At 45.8% G+C, this 16,143-nt stretch overlaps 1 protein-coding gene across 2 annotated transcripts in view; it reads right to left on the bottom strand.

Annotated features, from left to right (window-relative positions):
- Window positions 1-8,724, bottom strand: part of IQSEC1 (IQ motif and Sec7 domain ArfGEF 1) — a 165,292-nt gene extending 156,568 nt beyond the window's left edge. The window contains exon 1 of one of the 2 annotated variants that reach the window (XM_054076429.1): window positions 490-888. In XM_054076429.1, the coding sequence (XP_053932404.1) occupies window positions 490-566 (77 nt within the window). In that variant the 5' untranslated portion in view covers window positions 567-888. Of the gene's footprint in view, window positions 1-489; window positions 889-8,679 lie in introns of those variants that run through there. The other variant, XM_009566981.2, reaches the window with a different exon arrangement.
- Window positions 8,725-16,143: the final 7,419 nt, after the last annotated feature.

A 16,143-nucleotide genomic window follows, 5' to 3' on the forward strand; every position in this document is an offset into this window, starting at 1 on the left:
GCACTTTGTGCTGGGAGGGAGACGCAAGATGAACTATTACATTACCAAATATCTCAGGGCAAAAAGGATCTTCTGCTCATTACATAAATTTCAATGACATTTCAATTAATCTCCTAGCGCTATTTACAGTCTGTGCACTACACAACATGAGCTACCGTGCCTACCACGCCAGGGATAAAACATCAGAGAAGAAAAAGTACTAACTGAGTCTCAGCTGAGATGCTGTGACTTAAAGTAAGCGTTAAACCCAGACAGCAGCATCGCCTTTCACATCTGCCCGCACGGAGACAAAAGCGGCTGAAAATTATTGCGCTTAAAAGAAAGAGCTTTACAATCTTTGCCGCAAGTTCTCATTAATTGTCCACCGCTCCCTTTTCCCCCACATATCTGCCTTTCAGCCACAGAGCAGAACAGCGAGGAAAAAGCACCGGTAGCATCGTGTGCAGCTGCCCAGTTCTGAAAAGCGTCTCAGAGTTAACGTTTTCTTACCTTTTATAGAAACCGTGAAGAGGCTGGAGACACAAAAACTGCCAATAATCCAAGCAGAAGGCCTTTAACTTCAGCATTTTTCAAGCACTTCTCGCGCAGCAGATGCGGTCCGGAGCTGAGGTTTAATAACACGGGGCTCCTTTTTGTTGGGATTTGAATGACTCAAACCCAGTCGGACACTCTGGTCTGGTTATTGCCGCGACATAAGTGTTTGTGGCCGCTGCCAATCCACGCCGCTCGGCGCACATGGCCCGGCACCTGCAGCTCCACGCTCCCACTTTCATACAAAGAGGCAGCGCACAAAGGATATGGGATCTCTGTATTTCTCTTTGATCCCGACGGCGCTTTATCTCCTCCAATTATTACCGGGATCACCGTTATTACACAGAAATCCCACTTCTCCTTTTGGCTATTTTAAGGCACTGTAAAAGCCCCCCCTCCTCCCACCCCCCCCCCCCCCCCGGTCAGTCGACACCAACCGGCTGCAGGTGCGGGTGTGGAAGGGGCTGTGGAGCCACGGGGACACCGGGGGCAGCCGGGAGGGGCGGGGACCGGGGACAGCGGGGGACAGCCCGGAGCTGGGGGGACACCGGGAGTGGGGAGGGACCGGGGAACATGGAGCCGGGGGGGATACTGGGGACAGCCCGGAGCGGGAGGGAGGGGGGACACGGGGGGACATGTAGCGGGGGGAGGGGGGGGGAGGACCCCGGGGGACAGCACAGAACGGGGGGGGGGGGGAGGGGGGGGGCAACACACCGGGGGACACGGAGCAGGGAGGGGAAGCACCGGGGGAGAGCACGAAGCAGGGAGGGGTGACACTGGGGGACACGGAGCGGGAGGGACGGGACACACGGGGGGGAGAACCCGGAGAGTGGGGGGACACGCACAGCGGGGGGCATGGAGCGGGGGGGGGGGGGTGACATTAGGGGACAGCTTGGAGCTGAGGAGGGACACACACCGGGGGGTGACACTGGGGGACAGCCCAGGGCTGAGGGGGAAGGGGGGTGACACTGGGGAGTGACACCGGGGGACAGCCCGGAGCTGAGGGGGGTGACGCTGGGGGACAGCTCGGAGCTGGGGCGATGATGACGACACCGAGGGACAGCCCAGAGCTAGGGGGACACTGGGGGACAGCCCGGAGCTGGGAGGGTGACCCCAGGGGACACAGACCAGGGGGGACACAGAACAGGGGCAAGGGGTGACACCAGGGAACAGCCGAGAGCAGAGGGGACACACACACCAGGGGACAGCGCGGTGCTGGGAGGGGGGACACGGAGCGGGGGGTGACACCAGGGGACAACCCAGAGTCGGGGGGACACCCGTGGACCAGACGGCTCTGTAGTGAGTGCCCCCCCGGGGGGCTGAGCTAATGGACAGGAGGTGGCAAAAGGGGATGATAAAAGGTCAGGGGGTGGCACAGGGGATGGCAAAAGGTCAGAGGGTGGCACAGGGGATGGCAAAGGGGCAGCTCCTGGCCCACACCAAGCCCCAAGCCTTAATGTGGTTCCGCAGGGAGCACAGAGCAATTAGCGCTGAGCTGCTGTAAAGGAAATTGCAAAATTAGCAGCACTTGCTATTTAAAACCTGTGGCTAGACGTGATAAAATCAGATTGCTTTTACTCAGAAAAGACAGGTCTCCAAATTTAATGCCTATCTTTTATGGAAGATATTGGCCTAATTATATCATGTTTTTTCCCCTCCATCCCAAGGCGCACGCTTACTTTTAAGGGGTTCCCTCAGCCTGGCAGGATGCTCTGAGCAAGAGTGAAGAGCGCAGAGCCGCTGGTTTGTGGGAAACGTTACTGGACAAGGGAAGACTGCAACAGCCATTTATCAGTTTTAAAAAAGGTGTTTCTGTTAAACAATCACAGAATCATGGAACGGTTTGGGTTGGAAGGGACCTCAAAGCCCATCCAGTGCCACCCCCTGCCATGGGCAGGGACACCTCCCACTGGATCAGGGGCTCCAAGCCCCATCCAACCTGGCCTGGAACCCCTCCAGGGATGGGGCAGCCACCACTGCTCTGGGCAACCTGGGCCAGGGCCTCCCCACCCTCACAGCAAAACATTTCTCCCTAAGATCTCATCTAAATTTCCCTTCTTGCAGCTGAAAACCATTCCCCCTCATGCTATTCCTGCTCTCCCTGACCCAGAGCCCCTCCCCAGCTTTCCTGGAGCCCCTTTCCGTACTGGAAGCTGCTCTAAGGTCTCCTCTGAGCCTTCTCCTCTCCAGCTGAACAACCCCAACTCTCCCAGCCTGTCCTCATAGGAGAGTCTCATCCAGCTGGCTGTTAAACTCAGTTTTCTAGAAACTACTACCTTTGTATTTGTCATTCTGCTGATGTTTTGGAAATCACTAACAGTAAACATCTAGGAAATAACTTGCAATAATAATAGACAGGAATGAACAACAAGAACAAAACCAAAATCAGAATCTGAAGAAATACTTAAAAGCAAAGGTTCTGGACAGGTGGTTTGTTTGGGTGTTTGTTGTTGTTGGGTTTTTTTTGTTTGTTTGCTTTTTTTTTTTTTTTTTTTAATAACACTGCTTAAAAAAATATGAAACGCAAACTAAACCCCTAGAGCTGAACTTGAGGCTCTTTTCCCTGCCGACACCTCTGGTTCCCCAATTGCCTGAATAACAAGCTATATTTAGGGATCCTTTTGTTTCTGGTTTTCCTCACTGTCACTGCTCCATTACATAAGTGCCTCACGACTTCTTAGAAAACTGGTGTGTGCGAGTTTACTTGAAATGAAATTATTAATGCATTTGAGTAAGAATTGACAGTTTCTTCAGTGAAGTAGAGAAATGGGTAAATTATATGTGGACAACATTCAAAATTGTTCATTTTTTTGTCCAGTATTCCCCTAAAAACCCACTGTAGGGTGAGTGATGGAAGCACATCATAAGGAAAACGACTTGCATGAACTTGTAAGAATGTGACATACATTTGATTTGAGTCTTTTAAAAAGCAATTTCTTTTAAAGATCCTCTTTAAAATAATCGATTGGCTGTGATGCCTGCATTTCCGCAATGACATTTCTTTCAGATCAGCATCAGAGCTGGTGCCGTGGAAGTGATTCCTAAGAAAACACTACTGCTTACTTCCGAGGAGCAAGTCCCCTAACAACATTAAATACTGTGAGAGTTGAAGCCTATTTTTCTTTCTGAGCCGATATTCCCCTGGGTTTCATTAGCTTGGCAATTTTCAAGACAGCGATGCCATCATGCTACAGATATTTAGACTGTCATATCAACATCTTCCATCCCAGCTTTTGATCCCTAATATTAGCTCCTGTTTCCCAGAGACAGTTTCACCTAAAGAGGAACTGAAGGAAAAGCCCTTGAGATCCAGAGCCTGTTGGTGAGCCCCAGCCTTCCTGGGGCTGGGCTTGTCCGTGACAAAGGCCACGGCACATTGTCACGAGGATAACATGGAAACCTTTCCCCTTTGTTTCCAAGAACAAATAGAGAGCAAAAAATATATATATGTTTGAGTTTTCCCTACTGGAACAGTTTTCTGCCTTTTCTTGAGATTCCTTTAAAAAAGAAGGGAAAAAAAGAGAAAAACAAAAGAAAAAACGCAGAAGCAGCAAGGAACGTCTCGCCCCATAACCACTCTTCTCAGGATCAAGGAAGAAGGGGAAAGCCATACTGAGCCAATTAAGCTCAAGAGATACCATCTAAAGTTTTGATCCTGACTTCTCAGAACTCACTCTCTGACTGCCCACACTTCACAGTGGTTTGTTTCTCTCCATCATACCTTTTCCAGGAAAAAAAGCTATTTGTCACCTTAATTATTTGCATCTAAACACTGGACTTCCAGTGAGTAGAAGCTATGTACCCGTGAATTTTCTGACAGCAAACAACGCTGATTATACTGCACTGCATGCAGAGAAAATGCTAATTAGGACTTTTGCAAATGAAAAGCACCATGCTCTCAACATGTTCTTCATTTTTACTTGTCTTCCAGAAGAAAACAATGAAGAAAATGAGCTTCATCTCATGCTCACCCTGGATATAGAACTAGTTCTTTCAGAAGGGCATTTACTGAAACCTTTGACTTACAATTCCCAGGCTTAATCAGAGCAGGGATTTTGGGATGTGCTGCAGCTTCAGCTCTGGCACCGTAAGTGAGCAGTTCGCTGGAAATCTCTGTAGCCAGTTAGAATTTGGCTGCGCAGGCAGTGCTGGCAGCAATGTGCTCGACAAGCCGTTCAGAAACAGCCGCTAACAAAAGGGCAAAGGGAAAATCCTACAGTACAACGGCTCTGGGTTTAGGGAAGGGTGGCTTGTCAGTCCATGAAGCTCTGAGGCTGAAGTAAAAACAATCCTCCCGTGAGGGTGACTAGTGTATAAAGTAACCCCAGCATGAGGCCAGTGCCTCCTGGACTCACTACAAGTGCTGGGGGTGGGGTATTCGGGAACATCGACTTGCCTAGCTACACCTTTAAACCTTCATAAAATATATAAATTAAATTCCTGTTATTTACTCCCTTACACCAATATGTAAGGAACAGTCCTGAAAAGCATTCCACTTGCTCAGACAGACAGTGTATCTGCCCGCTTCCTGAGTGCGGAAGTCGTAAGCCTGCGGGATGAAAACTGTTTTCCATGAGTCTTTTGTGACTCCAAGGTGAAATACCTCAACAGCCACACACAAAATCTTCATGCTAGTGATTTGAACGGTGTGGAGCTCAAGAACACCACAAAAACAAGATAGTGTGGTTCCCACAGAATCACAGAATGCTTTGGGTTGGAAGGGATTTCAAAGCCTATCCGTTCCAAACCCGCCTGCCATGGGCAGGGACACCTCAGGGGCTCCAAGCCCCGTCCAACCTGGCCTGGAACCCCTCCAGGGATGGGGCAGCCACCACTGCTCTGGGCAACCTGGGCCAGGGCCTCCCCACCCTCACAGCAAAACATTCCTCCCCAAGATCTCATCACAACCTCCCCTCTTGCAGCTGTAAACCGTTCCCACTTGTCCTATCCCTGCACTCTCACAGTAATTCCACGCTACTCCCTGCGCACACCACATTAAAAAGTGAGGATCCCACTAGAATAGATGCTGAACTAGTTCCTGGGAGAAAGTTCTTATTGCTCTCACAGAATACAAGAGCACACAAAGCTCCTGTGCATTGGGTCCCGTTCTTCAAAGTGGAAATCAAAGAGCCTCCACATGGAAGTGGGTGGGAAAATTTCCTAGGTTGCACAGACAAAGAATAGGGAAAACTTTCATGTTAAAGGCTCTGGCAAACCAGGTCTCTCTTCCTGGCCCTCTTACGCATTTCTGGGTACCACTTCAGTAGGTATCCACCCCTGCCCAGCCCAGGGGAAATGGAGGAACTGTGCTCGTACAGGGCTTTCGGGCTCTGCTCACTTCTGTGACATCCAAGCATGTTGGTGACATGCTTTGCAGAGATGCCCAGAGAATCAGGGACATAAAAATCAAGGTCTCTTCCCTGCCTTTCCAGCTTTACTCAAAGGGAAACTTTCCTGCCGAGAAACACTTCAGTAACTCCAACCAAAGTCATTTTGCTTCAAACAGCTCTCAATTTATGCATTCCCCCACAGATGAATATTAATCACCATTTGATACTACCCTTCATTTCTGGTTATTAAGCTTCTAAGCTGCCAAAATTTCATGAAGTAGAAGAGTAAGAAGTTTGCTGGTCTTATAATGCTGAGTATCTTTCTGCGTGTCTTTTCTCTAAACTCATGCAAACACTAGCTAATTGATTTGTTACAGAAGACTACAAATAAGCTCCAAACATCTACAAAGCTTAAATATTTGAATTTCTGGATAATTTGAAACAAGTCTGGTCATACAAGACTCCAGAAGGCCCACATGAGGATTTAGGAAACAAAGCATTTCCAGGTACCAGCTGAATGCTGACAGTCCAACTCAGAACATCCAGAACAAATAGAGTGCAGACTATGAAAGAAATTGTACAACCCAAAAATTATACACACATAGATATAGCATGCCAATTGGTACTGACTTTTCTCCATAGAATGGACATAAGACTTGAGTTTTTCACATTGGCCCTTACTCTGCACAGCTCTGGGCTTTTCTCTGATCTCCTAACTGTAATTTTCAGTTCGAACCTACAGAATCCAAGTCAGCCTACTTAAGGATGGGGGAAACAAATGCATCTGTCTGGTGGGGAATCCACATATGAAATTTAGCTGAATCAGAAGTCTGGATTATGGTGTTCCTGAGCAGGTGAGAAGTAGAAGAGTGGTTCTTTAAGGACAAACTTACCTTGTTGGTGAGGACAGGAACTTTAGTGAGCAACACAGAGAAAAACAGCCTAACTAGAAAATACTGACTGTTTGACAGGACATTAGATGGGTTCATATGAATTGGCACACTCCATTTTATGGATTATTCAGAGACAAATTCGCTCAACAGGTTGACGTGAACACATTCAGTAACAATAAGTCTTCTACTATCTTTACATAAAAATACCAGCCCTCATTCTGTTTAATTACAGCTCCAGACAGGCTTATTCACCCTGCTGAAGTCAACCAGACTTTACACGCTGTTTCTTCAATAATTACTTAAACCTAGGAAAAACCAAACCATAAAGAAGCACAATCAAGGATTCCATACTAGACTACATGTTCTGTCGCAGGCTTAAGAAAGCGTTACCCACTGCATGCATCCTGATGAGAGCCAATGCCACCAAACTTTACACATGTACTGTGTATACCAAACTGTGTTGTTCATGAGGCCATGCAGCGATGGCAGAGGCTGTACTGGTGGATATTCAATCACATGACCTCATTTTATTGAAAATAGTTTAACGAAGGTAATATTGATATGTTTATACGATCCTGTAGCAACTTAGAATGATTCAACTACTGCAGTTTCTAGAAAACATGTCTATTCAGTACAACTATTCCAAGAATATTCCCAATTCCTTTTCTCATCAAATGTTAAAACATAAACATTTCTTACATTTATCTAATCCTTCTTCATCTTTCTCACTGATTCTCTACCATGAAAAAAATTCCAGCAGAAGGAAAACCATTGTAATAAAATCTGCTTTTTTCCCAAAAAAATTTATCTAGTTTGGAGTAAAGGTGGCAGCAATACCTGATTCTGGGAACCTTATCCCAGAGAAGGGTACATCACAAACCAGCTACACGAAGTTCTTGCTCAATAAGCTCACAGAAAAGTGGGGCGGGGAGTAGTTGACTTTATTTCCTGCATTGTCCTGCCACACAAAGAAATAGTGTTCCAGTCAAACAGGAGATGGGAACAAAACTACAGTCATGCCTGAACATTGTCCACTGTTGCTACGCTGAGCTGAAGACAAAGATTGGTGGGTGGGTGTGTTCAGGAAATGATAATAAGGCATACATTTCACTTTCAAAAGACCATACGCTGAAAATAAGATTAATAACAGAGGGGCTCTTTAATTTGAATAAGGTTCAACAGAAGAGTTCCCACTAATGTTTCGTTCAAGCAAGGTTACCACTACACAATGTGGGAAAAAGTCACATCCTCAATCCATAACATCTCCAAAGGAAGACTTACCAAAACAACTGTCAAGTTGAGAGGAAAGGACTCTGCCCTAACTTAATCAAAGCAAGTCTGAGACATTGATGCACTCTTTAATGTGCAGCTATGAGAATAAAAGATGCTCGGTGCCCGTTTGATATGCAGTGTTAACTGTGCTGAGCAATTTTTTTCCAAATTGAGTGATCAAAGTAAGATCTCAGTTACTGCAATGACTCCTGTGACAGTGCTCTCTGAAGTTTATACATGTGCTTCTATCGAAATGCTGAGCAACGGAAACCATGAATGACATTTCGACACAATCAGTATTGTTCACTCACAGCAGTACAAAACTGCCAGGGAAGATCCAATGTTTTCAGCACAATCTAAGATTATATGAACCTGGGAGAGAGATGGTTTGCCCATGTGCATGCACAAACACACCTTCCCTCCCTCCCCTTTGTTCTCCTTTGAGAACACAGTGTTTGAAACTAGAACTGAATTTCAAGCTGGAAGTCTTGGAAGAGAGTGAACTATCCTATCTCAAACAGAAAAAATCCAGCTATTAGTTCAATGCCTTTACTGGTTGTGCATTCCAAGATAAAGTTATGTGAGGTACAGCTGATACAGAGGTAATTTCTATTACTTCAAAGCTATAAGTATTATCTCTATTAGGACAGTACCTGAGCGGATCAGTTGAGGTGCTGCTTCGTGTTTCCAACGAGGTCCTGAGATGACAGTAAAAGAATAAAATTATGAAATATTAAAACTATTCAAGAATACTATGTCCTTAGGCATTAAATGCTCAAGAACTTTACATATTCTTCCTTTTTATTGACATTTTGTAATACTTAGCATGCCATTAAACATGGACGTAAAAAAAACTCAACTGCCATTTCCTATACGCTAGAGAAAGGGGAATTACAGAAACATTTTTGCTGAACTAGTCAAAGCGTGAGCAATTTTCAATGTTCTAAAAGCACTTTACCCCTCTGCATTTGTTATACGTGAATGATAATGCTTAGTTTTATGAATGACTGACACAAGTTCTGCTCTATGCACCATTACAATACGCATTTCCAGAACCTGTCTTCTAGTTTCAGTCTTGCACCTTGTGCATTTAGCAGTAAAATCCCAGCTCAATATCCATGCAGAACCTCGTGCATGTGCATGGATCACAGCCTGCCTGCAGCTCCTGGCCACACCGCTTTCACCCTCAGTACAGCCACCGAGTAAAACCAGCCCAGCTGTGTGAGCAGGGAGTGGGCAACCTTCTGCGAGAGCCTCCTTGGGTTCCATTCTTACATTTTCACACAGAATCACACAGAATCACAAGGTTGGAAAGGACCCATTGGATCATCGAGTCCAACCATTCCTAACATTCCCTAAACCATGTCCCTCAGCACTTCATCCACCCGTTCCTTAAACACCTCCAGGGAAGGCGACTCGACCCCCTCCCTGGGCAGCCTGTTCCAGTACCCAATGACTCTTACTGTGAAGAATTTTTTTCTGATATCCAACCTGAACCTCCCCTGACGGAGCTTCAGGCCATTCCCTCTAGTCCTGTCCCCTGTCACTCGGGAGAAGAGCCCAGCTCCCTCCTCTCCACAACCTCCTTTCAGGTAGTTGTAGAGAGTAATAAGGTCTCCCCTCAGCCTCCTCTTCTCCAGCCTAAACAACCCCAGCTCTCTCAGCCGCTCCTCATAAGACTTGTTCTCCAGCCCCCTCACCAGCTTCATTGCTCTTCTCTGGACACACTCCAGAGCCTCAACATCCTTCTTGTGGTGAGGGGCCCAGAACTGAACACAGTATTCGAGGTGCGGTCTCACCAGTGCTGAGTACAGAGGGAGAATAACCTCCCTGGACCTGCTGGTGACCCCATTTCTGATACAAGCCAAGATGCCATTGGCCTTCTTGGCCACCTGGGCACACTGCTGGCTCATGTTCAGTCGGCTGTCAACCAGCACCCCCAGGTCCTTCTCTTCTGTGCAGCTCTCCAGCCATTCTTCCCCCAGTCTGTAGCGCTGCATAGGGTTGTTGTGCCCCAAGTGCAGGACCCGGCATTTGGCCTTGTTAAACCTCATCCCATTGGTCTCGGCCCAGCAGTCCAGCCTGTTCAGATCCCTTTGCAGAGCCTCCCTACCCTCCAGCAGATCCACACTTCCTCCCAGCTTAGTGTCATCTGCAAACTTGCTAAGGGTGCACTCGATGCCTTCATCCAGGTCATTGATAAAGACATTGAACAGAGCTGGACCCAGTACTGAGCCCTGAGGAACTCCACTTGTGACTGGCCTCCAGCTGGAGTTAACTCCATTGACCACCACTCTCTGGGCCATCCAACCAGTTTTCAACCCAGGAGAGTGTGCGCCTGTCCAGGCCAGAGGCTGACAGTTTCTGCAGCAGAATGCTGTGAGAAACTGTGTCAAAGGCTTTAGCCTCTTGCTTTTACCCTCTTGCTGGCTTTTCTCACATCAGATTGCTTAATATACCCACCAACAGAAGAGTCATCCGTGTGTTCTGGGGCTTTGTGTTCTCTACCCAAAAAGGCAACTACAGCGCCTTCCCAAAGCATTACTGCAGCTGTTTAGGTACTGCCAGGACACAGGCGATTACAGCCACGCTTCTGTTCAAACAGCAATATTTTAACGCATAGGGTGGTATTACTAATTAGATTTACTCTCATTGTGAATGACGCCAGGTCTACCATAAAAATATATACGATATAGAGTTAAATTTTTAAGGTAAAAACAGTTTTCCAGAGGCTATAATAAAACATTAACCAAAGCCTCATAATGAACGCTCCGTCACATTAGAACTTTTTAAGTGGTTCTTTGTTCTGATCCATTTCCAGCCCTTACACAAAGTACCCTACATCAAGCTTAGCTCATATTGTCATAAATGTGTACGGTCTATGGAGATTGATACAATTAATTAGCATCAGAATTACGTTAATTGTATTTACAGTGGGTATTTGTAAATACATTGCAAATCTTTACTTTTAATCCCAAGATTACTAGTATGTTTACTAAAATAAACAGGCTCGTGTGAAGGGAGGAATATATGCAAGAATTAGCTGCACAGGGATGGAAATAAACCATATTGTCCAAATAGCTTTTAACTAAAGCACTAAGGCTTTAAAATAGCTTTTAGGAGCTTATTCCACCCTGTAATTTGTTTGCTTTCAGAGTTCAAGATTTGTGAATAGTGATGAATATTGAGGGGGTGGCTTACATTTGTTGGCTTTGTGCCTCATTGTTAGTTCAACAACTGAAATGGGTGAACTTAATTTACTTATAATTAAGTTTACTGCTTAACACAACAGGCTGTGAAGTGCCAGCCTGCCCACTGAGCCTGACTTTTTGCCTTGCTTTTAACACAGACTTAAGAAAATCTTCTCTCAACAGTTTTGGCCCTTCTTACTATAAATAAACCCTTAGCAGACTCTGTCTTTGTGCAGTGACAATACGTTGTGCATAAAGAAGAGATGGAAATGAGACAGGAGGCAGCGCTGATTAGCCTCCACCCCAGCGCAACCTTGATTGTGGTGTCAAATGACATTGGGCACGCTGTGACCTTTGGGACTCCTTAGACAATTGGAAGTTGCAGGATTACAGCTTCATTAAAAACACCTCATTTTCTTTCTGGAGACAGAACTTAAGGTTCACTCCCCAACAACAGCAGCTCCAGGCAGGAGATTCATGGGTTTTCAAATATATATAGGAAAAAGTATAAGTCCCAGAGCAAAAATCCTCATTTTGGGGCTCTCCTGAAACATGCCTAAAAGGTTTTATTTTTTACTGAGATAGTTGTCTAGAACTTCCTCTGCTGCTAACAGCAGTTCAACGTGGTTTTTATTGGTAACACCGTACTTGGTAACCGCAGTTAAAAGGCTCAAACCACAAAACCCCACAGATTTTATCAGCGTGGGAGCTTCCAACACCAAGCTGCGACAGCTGCCAAGGTGCTCAGTGCCCAGCAAGTCCCACAGGCACTGTGGCAGTGGAAGGGTTTCCAAAGTCTATCTGCCTTAAAGCAGCTGCGCACGCGGTGGGCAGAGCCCGTCACAGCGAGACCCCACTGTAGCTTCAGCCCCCCTCAGTGGGGAGCCCTTCTGCCGACGGCACAGGGCTCCGTGATGGGATCTCTTGGGGTAAAGTCTCCACGTTATAAACTTCCAACCCTTCACAGAATGGTTTGGGTTGGAAGGGGCCTTAAAGCCCATCCAGTGCCACCCCCTGCCATGGGCAGGGACACCTCCCACTGGATCAGGGGCTCCAAGCCCCATCCAACCTGGCCTTGAACCCCTCCAGGGATGGGGCAGCCCCCACTGCTCTGGGCAACCTGGGCCAGGGCCTCCCCACCCTCACAGCAAAACATTTCTCCCTAAAATCTCATCTCAATCTCCCCTCTTGCAGCTGAAAACCCTCCCCCCTCATCCCCTCCCTGCCCTCCCTGATCCAGAGCCCCTCCCCAGCTCTCCTGGAGCCCCTTTCAGCACTGGAAGCTGCTGTAAGGTCTCCCTGGAGCCTTCTCTTCTCCAGGCTGAACAACCCCAACTCTCTCAGCCTGTCCTCATACAGGAGGTGCTCCAGCCCTCGGACCATCTCCACGGCCTCCTCTGCCCTAGCTCCAACAGATCCACGTCCTTCTTGTGCTGAGGACTCCAGAACTGAATTCAAGGCTCCAGGTGAGATCTCACAATTGATTTTTTTTCCAATCAAATACAGAATCAAAGCAGCCTTGTGGAGGAAGGTCCATCACCATCTCTTGCATGGCAGCCAGATACAAACCAGCAGCAAACACTGGATGAGCTAAACGGGCTGAACTGAGGATGAGAGCTGCACACTGCTCAGTACCAGGGCAGAAACCAAGACACACGCTGAAGAGGGTTACACACCCAAAAAAAACTATAGCTCACGCTTTTAACCTGGTCACCTCCCACGGATTCAATCTGCCCTTGTGGGAAACCTCAGGAGCAGACTGACAACATGAAGAGCAAATGTTAATGGCCAGGAAAAAAGCCAGTTGAGACAGGAGAAATCAAGTTTGCAACCTGGTGAAAAATCTGAATTTGGGGTACAGAAGGTTTTCTCATTCTTATTGAATTTAAAGAATAATTTTCATGTAATCACATAATCACTCCCCTTCTCTACATCTAAAATCCCATTTAAATCTTTTGGTTTCTTTCCAAACACTGTTCAAGGACGGAAAGCTAATTTAAAACATACAAATAACCCAATTCCTGAGCAGAGTATCATTAAGCTACAGCCAACAAAATACTTTATTCTACACAAAGTAATGTCAGGAATGTCTGTTTCAGGAATAATAAAAATACATCTATTTTAGCTTACTTGAGACAAGGTTTTTTTTGTGTTTTTTTTTAACAAATTAACTGGTCAGGAAAAAAAAATCTTGCGCTGCTCTAAAGAAAGCAAAGAGGAAGGTCTAAGAATCCTGTTTGTTTATTCCTAGTGGACACTGACTCAGTACATTTGTAGTCCAGAAAGAAATCCATACACCATCTAATGATAAAACCATGAAAATACATTATGAAAAGCACAATACTTGTATGTATACGTACAATTTTCACTTCGTGCATACACATAAAAAAAAAAGAATTAGCAAACTACTACTAACTATAGAACCATGACTAAGGAACTGGCTGAAAATTGAGCTACGAGACTTATACCACCACTAAATAGAAGAAAAAAACCTGCAGAACTATCCCGTGTAAACTGGGGAAAATGCTCTAAACAACAAAAAAGCCTGCAGGGTATCTCAAGTTTGTTTCCACGGACTTAGCAAAGTCCTTCTAGGTAGAGAGTTGAGGAAATCTGTACTGATTGCACCAATGAGTCAGTTGAAAGACATCTCTTCATCATGGAAATTCTTGATGTTTTGGAGAAAAGGCAGAGGAATCATTGCGTGAACTGTAACTGAACTTGGCACCCAAGGCTGTACCCAGTTGGATTCTTTGGCTAAAGGAACTATACGAAGTATGGACACGCATAACTCCTGAATTACAAACTTGCTTAGAGCCTGCATCTATAGCACAGTGATCATGAACGGCCCACTTCTGCAGTGTAGTATGCAGGAGAAGATAGAAATAGCACCAAGAAATCACCAGTCCGTTTTTGTCCTATTTGGTAGGCTTTAAATTATCCATAGACAAAAAAGTAAATACAATTCCGGCTGAGAGCTCTGTCCTGAGGCGAAGAGCAAGGCTGTGGGCTGGAACACTCATTATTCATGCTGTGTGTACAAGTTACTCATGAATGTTGTGTAGGGAGCAAACCCAAGAGTACACAATTCCTAGGAATTGGGTATTTAAAGATCATATTCCAAACTTTTAGCAGATTTAAGTGAGACACACAATGAGCTTCTTCAGTCCCCCGAGCAACGATACAAGTTTTGTTTTATTTTGCTTTTTTTTGTGATGAAAACCTCTTCACAAATACAAAAATCAGTCTTATTAAAGATTACTTCTCAAACTGCATAAGATATAGTTCTTTATACCATAGGGACAGACAGAATGGATGACGAATTAATACCTTGAAGAACTGATAATCTTAAATCTTGCTTTCCTCAGCTGTGATAACAGACAAGGAGTGTTATTGATCTGGGAGAGTTCATCACAGAGGCCTACATTTAAATTCTTCTCTCTCTCCATATGGAATGGTGACAGTGTAAACCATTAAGGCATTGCTAAGAAAGCCATCGGCGCGATTGCAGCATCACTGTAGCACAATCACATAGGAACTATTTTTTTCCTGACAGGGAAACCAGAACACAGTAATTGTAGTAGTGTAGCATCATGTCTGTGCTACGAGCCTTTTACAAAGCATTTGCGAAACCTCTTGACGGAGTGCAAAGTTGGGCTGAGTTTCTTATTGCACTGAGTGGTTCATCTGGTGAGTCCCCACACCGTGACAGCTCAGTACGGCTGCCTCCTGCGCTCAGGGTCCCGTGGGACAACTTCCAGCCCTACAGGCTCAATTCTACGGAATAACACAGTTGGGACAGAAACAGCCCATTTCCATCAGTGCAGATGGCCATAACTACTTCATTATCTGTCACCCTGAGGATAAATGAGACCATGGAACTACCTATCTTACTGCTGACAGAGACTACAAATAACTACACATCCTATGCAGACGTTCTGCAAACAGCAAGAAAAATTTCCAGTTTGAGAAAAGCCGAGACATTGTTCTGGCCTGAAAGTGCACAATGGTGGCAGATTAAGTAATTGTAGCCGAAGCAACTCCACGGCTTGATCCTCATTAAAGATTGTTTAAACATATCATCTTCTGGCCACAGTAGTGACACCCACTTGGAGCAGTGCAGCACAAAATACACAATCTGCAAATGACAACTCGGAGCGCATCTTTATGAGGGGAGAAGATAATTCTGAGCTCTATCAAACCTTTGGTGCTAGAGGCAGCGAGGTATTGCATCTTCTGAGTGCTAAGGAAAGGAATGCAGAATAATAGATTAAATATTTAAGACACTGTGCTAAATATTACTCACTGAATAGCTGCTGCTTGTCACAGTTTCTTCGTCTGAACTGGCAGCACACAGAAGAAAGGGAATCTTGCTCACCGCAAGCTGATGCTGTGATACTCCACACGTTTGGTTATAAAGAAGGGCCAAATCATTTCTTTGTATTCTGAAGCGCAGCTTAGTTAAATGGAAATATTCACACCTACTTTAGCATGGTCTAAAACCCAGCAGAGCTGAACACTTTGGATCCCAGTCTTAGTAAACATTTGGTAGATAAGCCCAAAGCATCTAATCCTAACAAGCAAAAATAATGTAGCAGAAGAATCATACGCAGCCAGAGCAACACCTTCCCACAGAAACAAACTGGAAATGATCTTCCAGCCATTATAGAATCATAGAATAGTTTGGGTTGGAAGGGACCCTAAAGATTATCCAGTTCTAACCCCCCTGCCATGGGCAGGGACACCTCCCACTGGCTCAGGCTGCCCAAGGCCCATCCAACCTGGCCTTGAACCCCTCCAGGGATGGGGCAGCCACAGCTTCCCCGGGCAACCTGGGCCAGGGCCTCACTGCTCTCATGATGAAGAAATTCCTCCTTATGTCCAGTCTAAATCTTCCCCTCTCCAGCTTATACTCATTCCCTCTCA

This window comes from Cuculus canorus, chromosome 11, assembly GCF_017976375.1.
Source record: "Cuculus canorus isolate bCucCan1 chromosome 11, bCucCan1.pri, whole genome shotgun sequence".
NCBI classification, from domain to species: domain Eukaryota; kingdom Metazoa; phylum Chordata; class Aves; order Cuculiformes; family Cuculidae; genus Cuculus; species Cuculus canorus.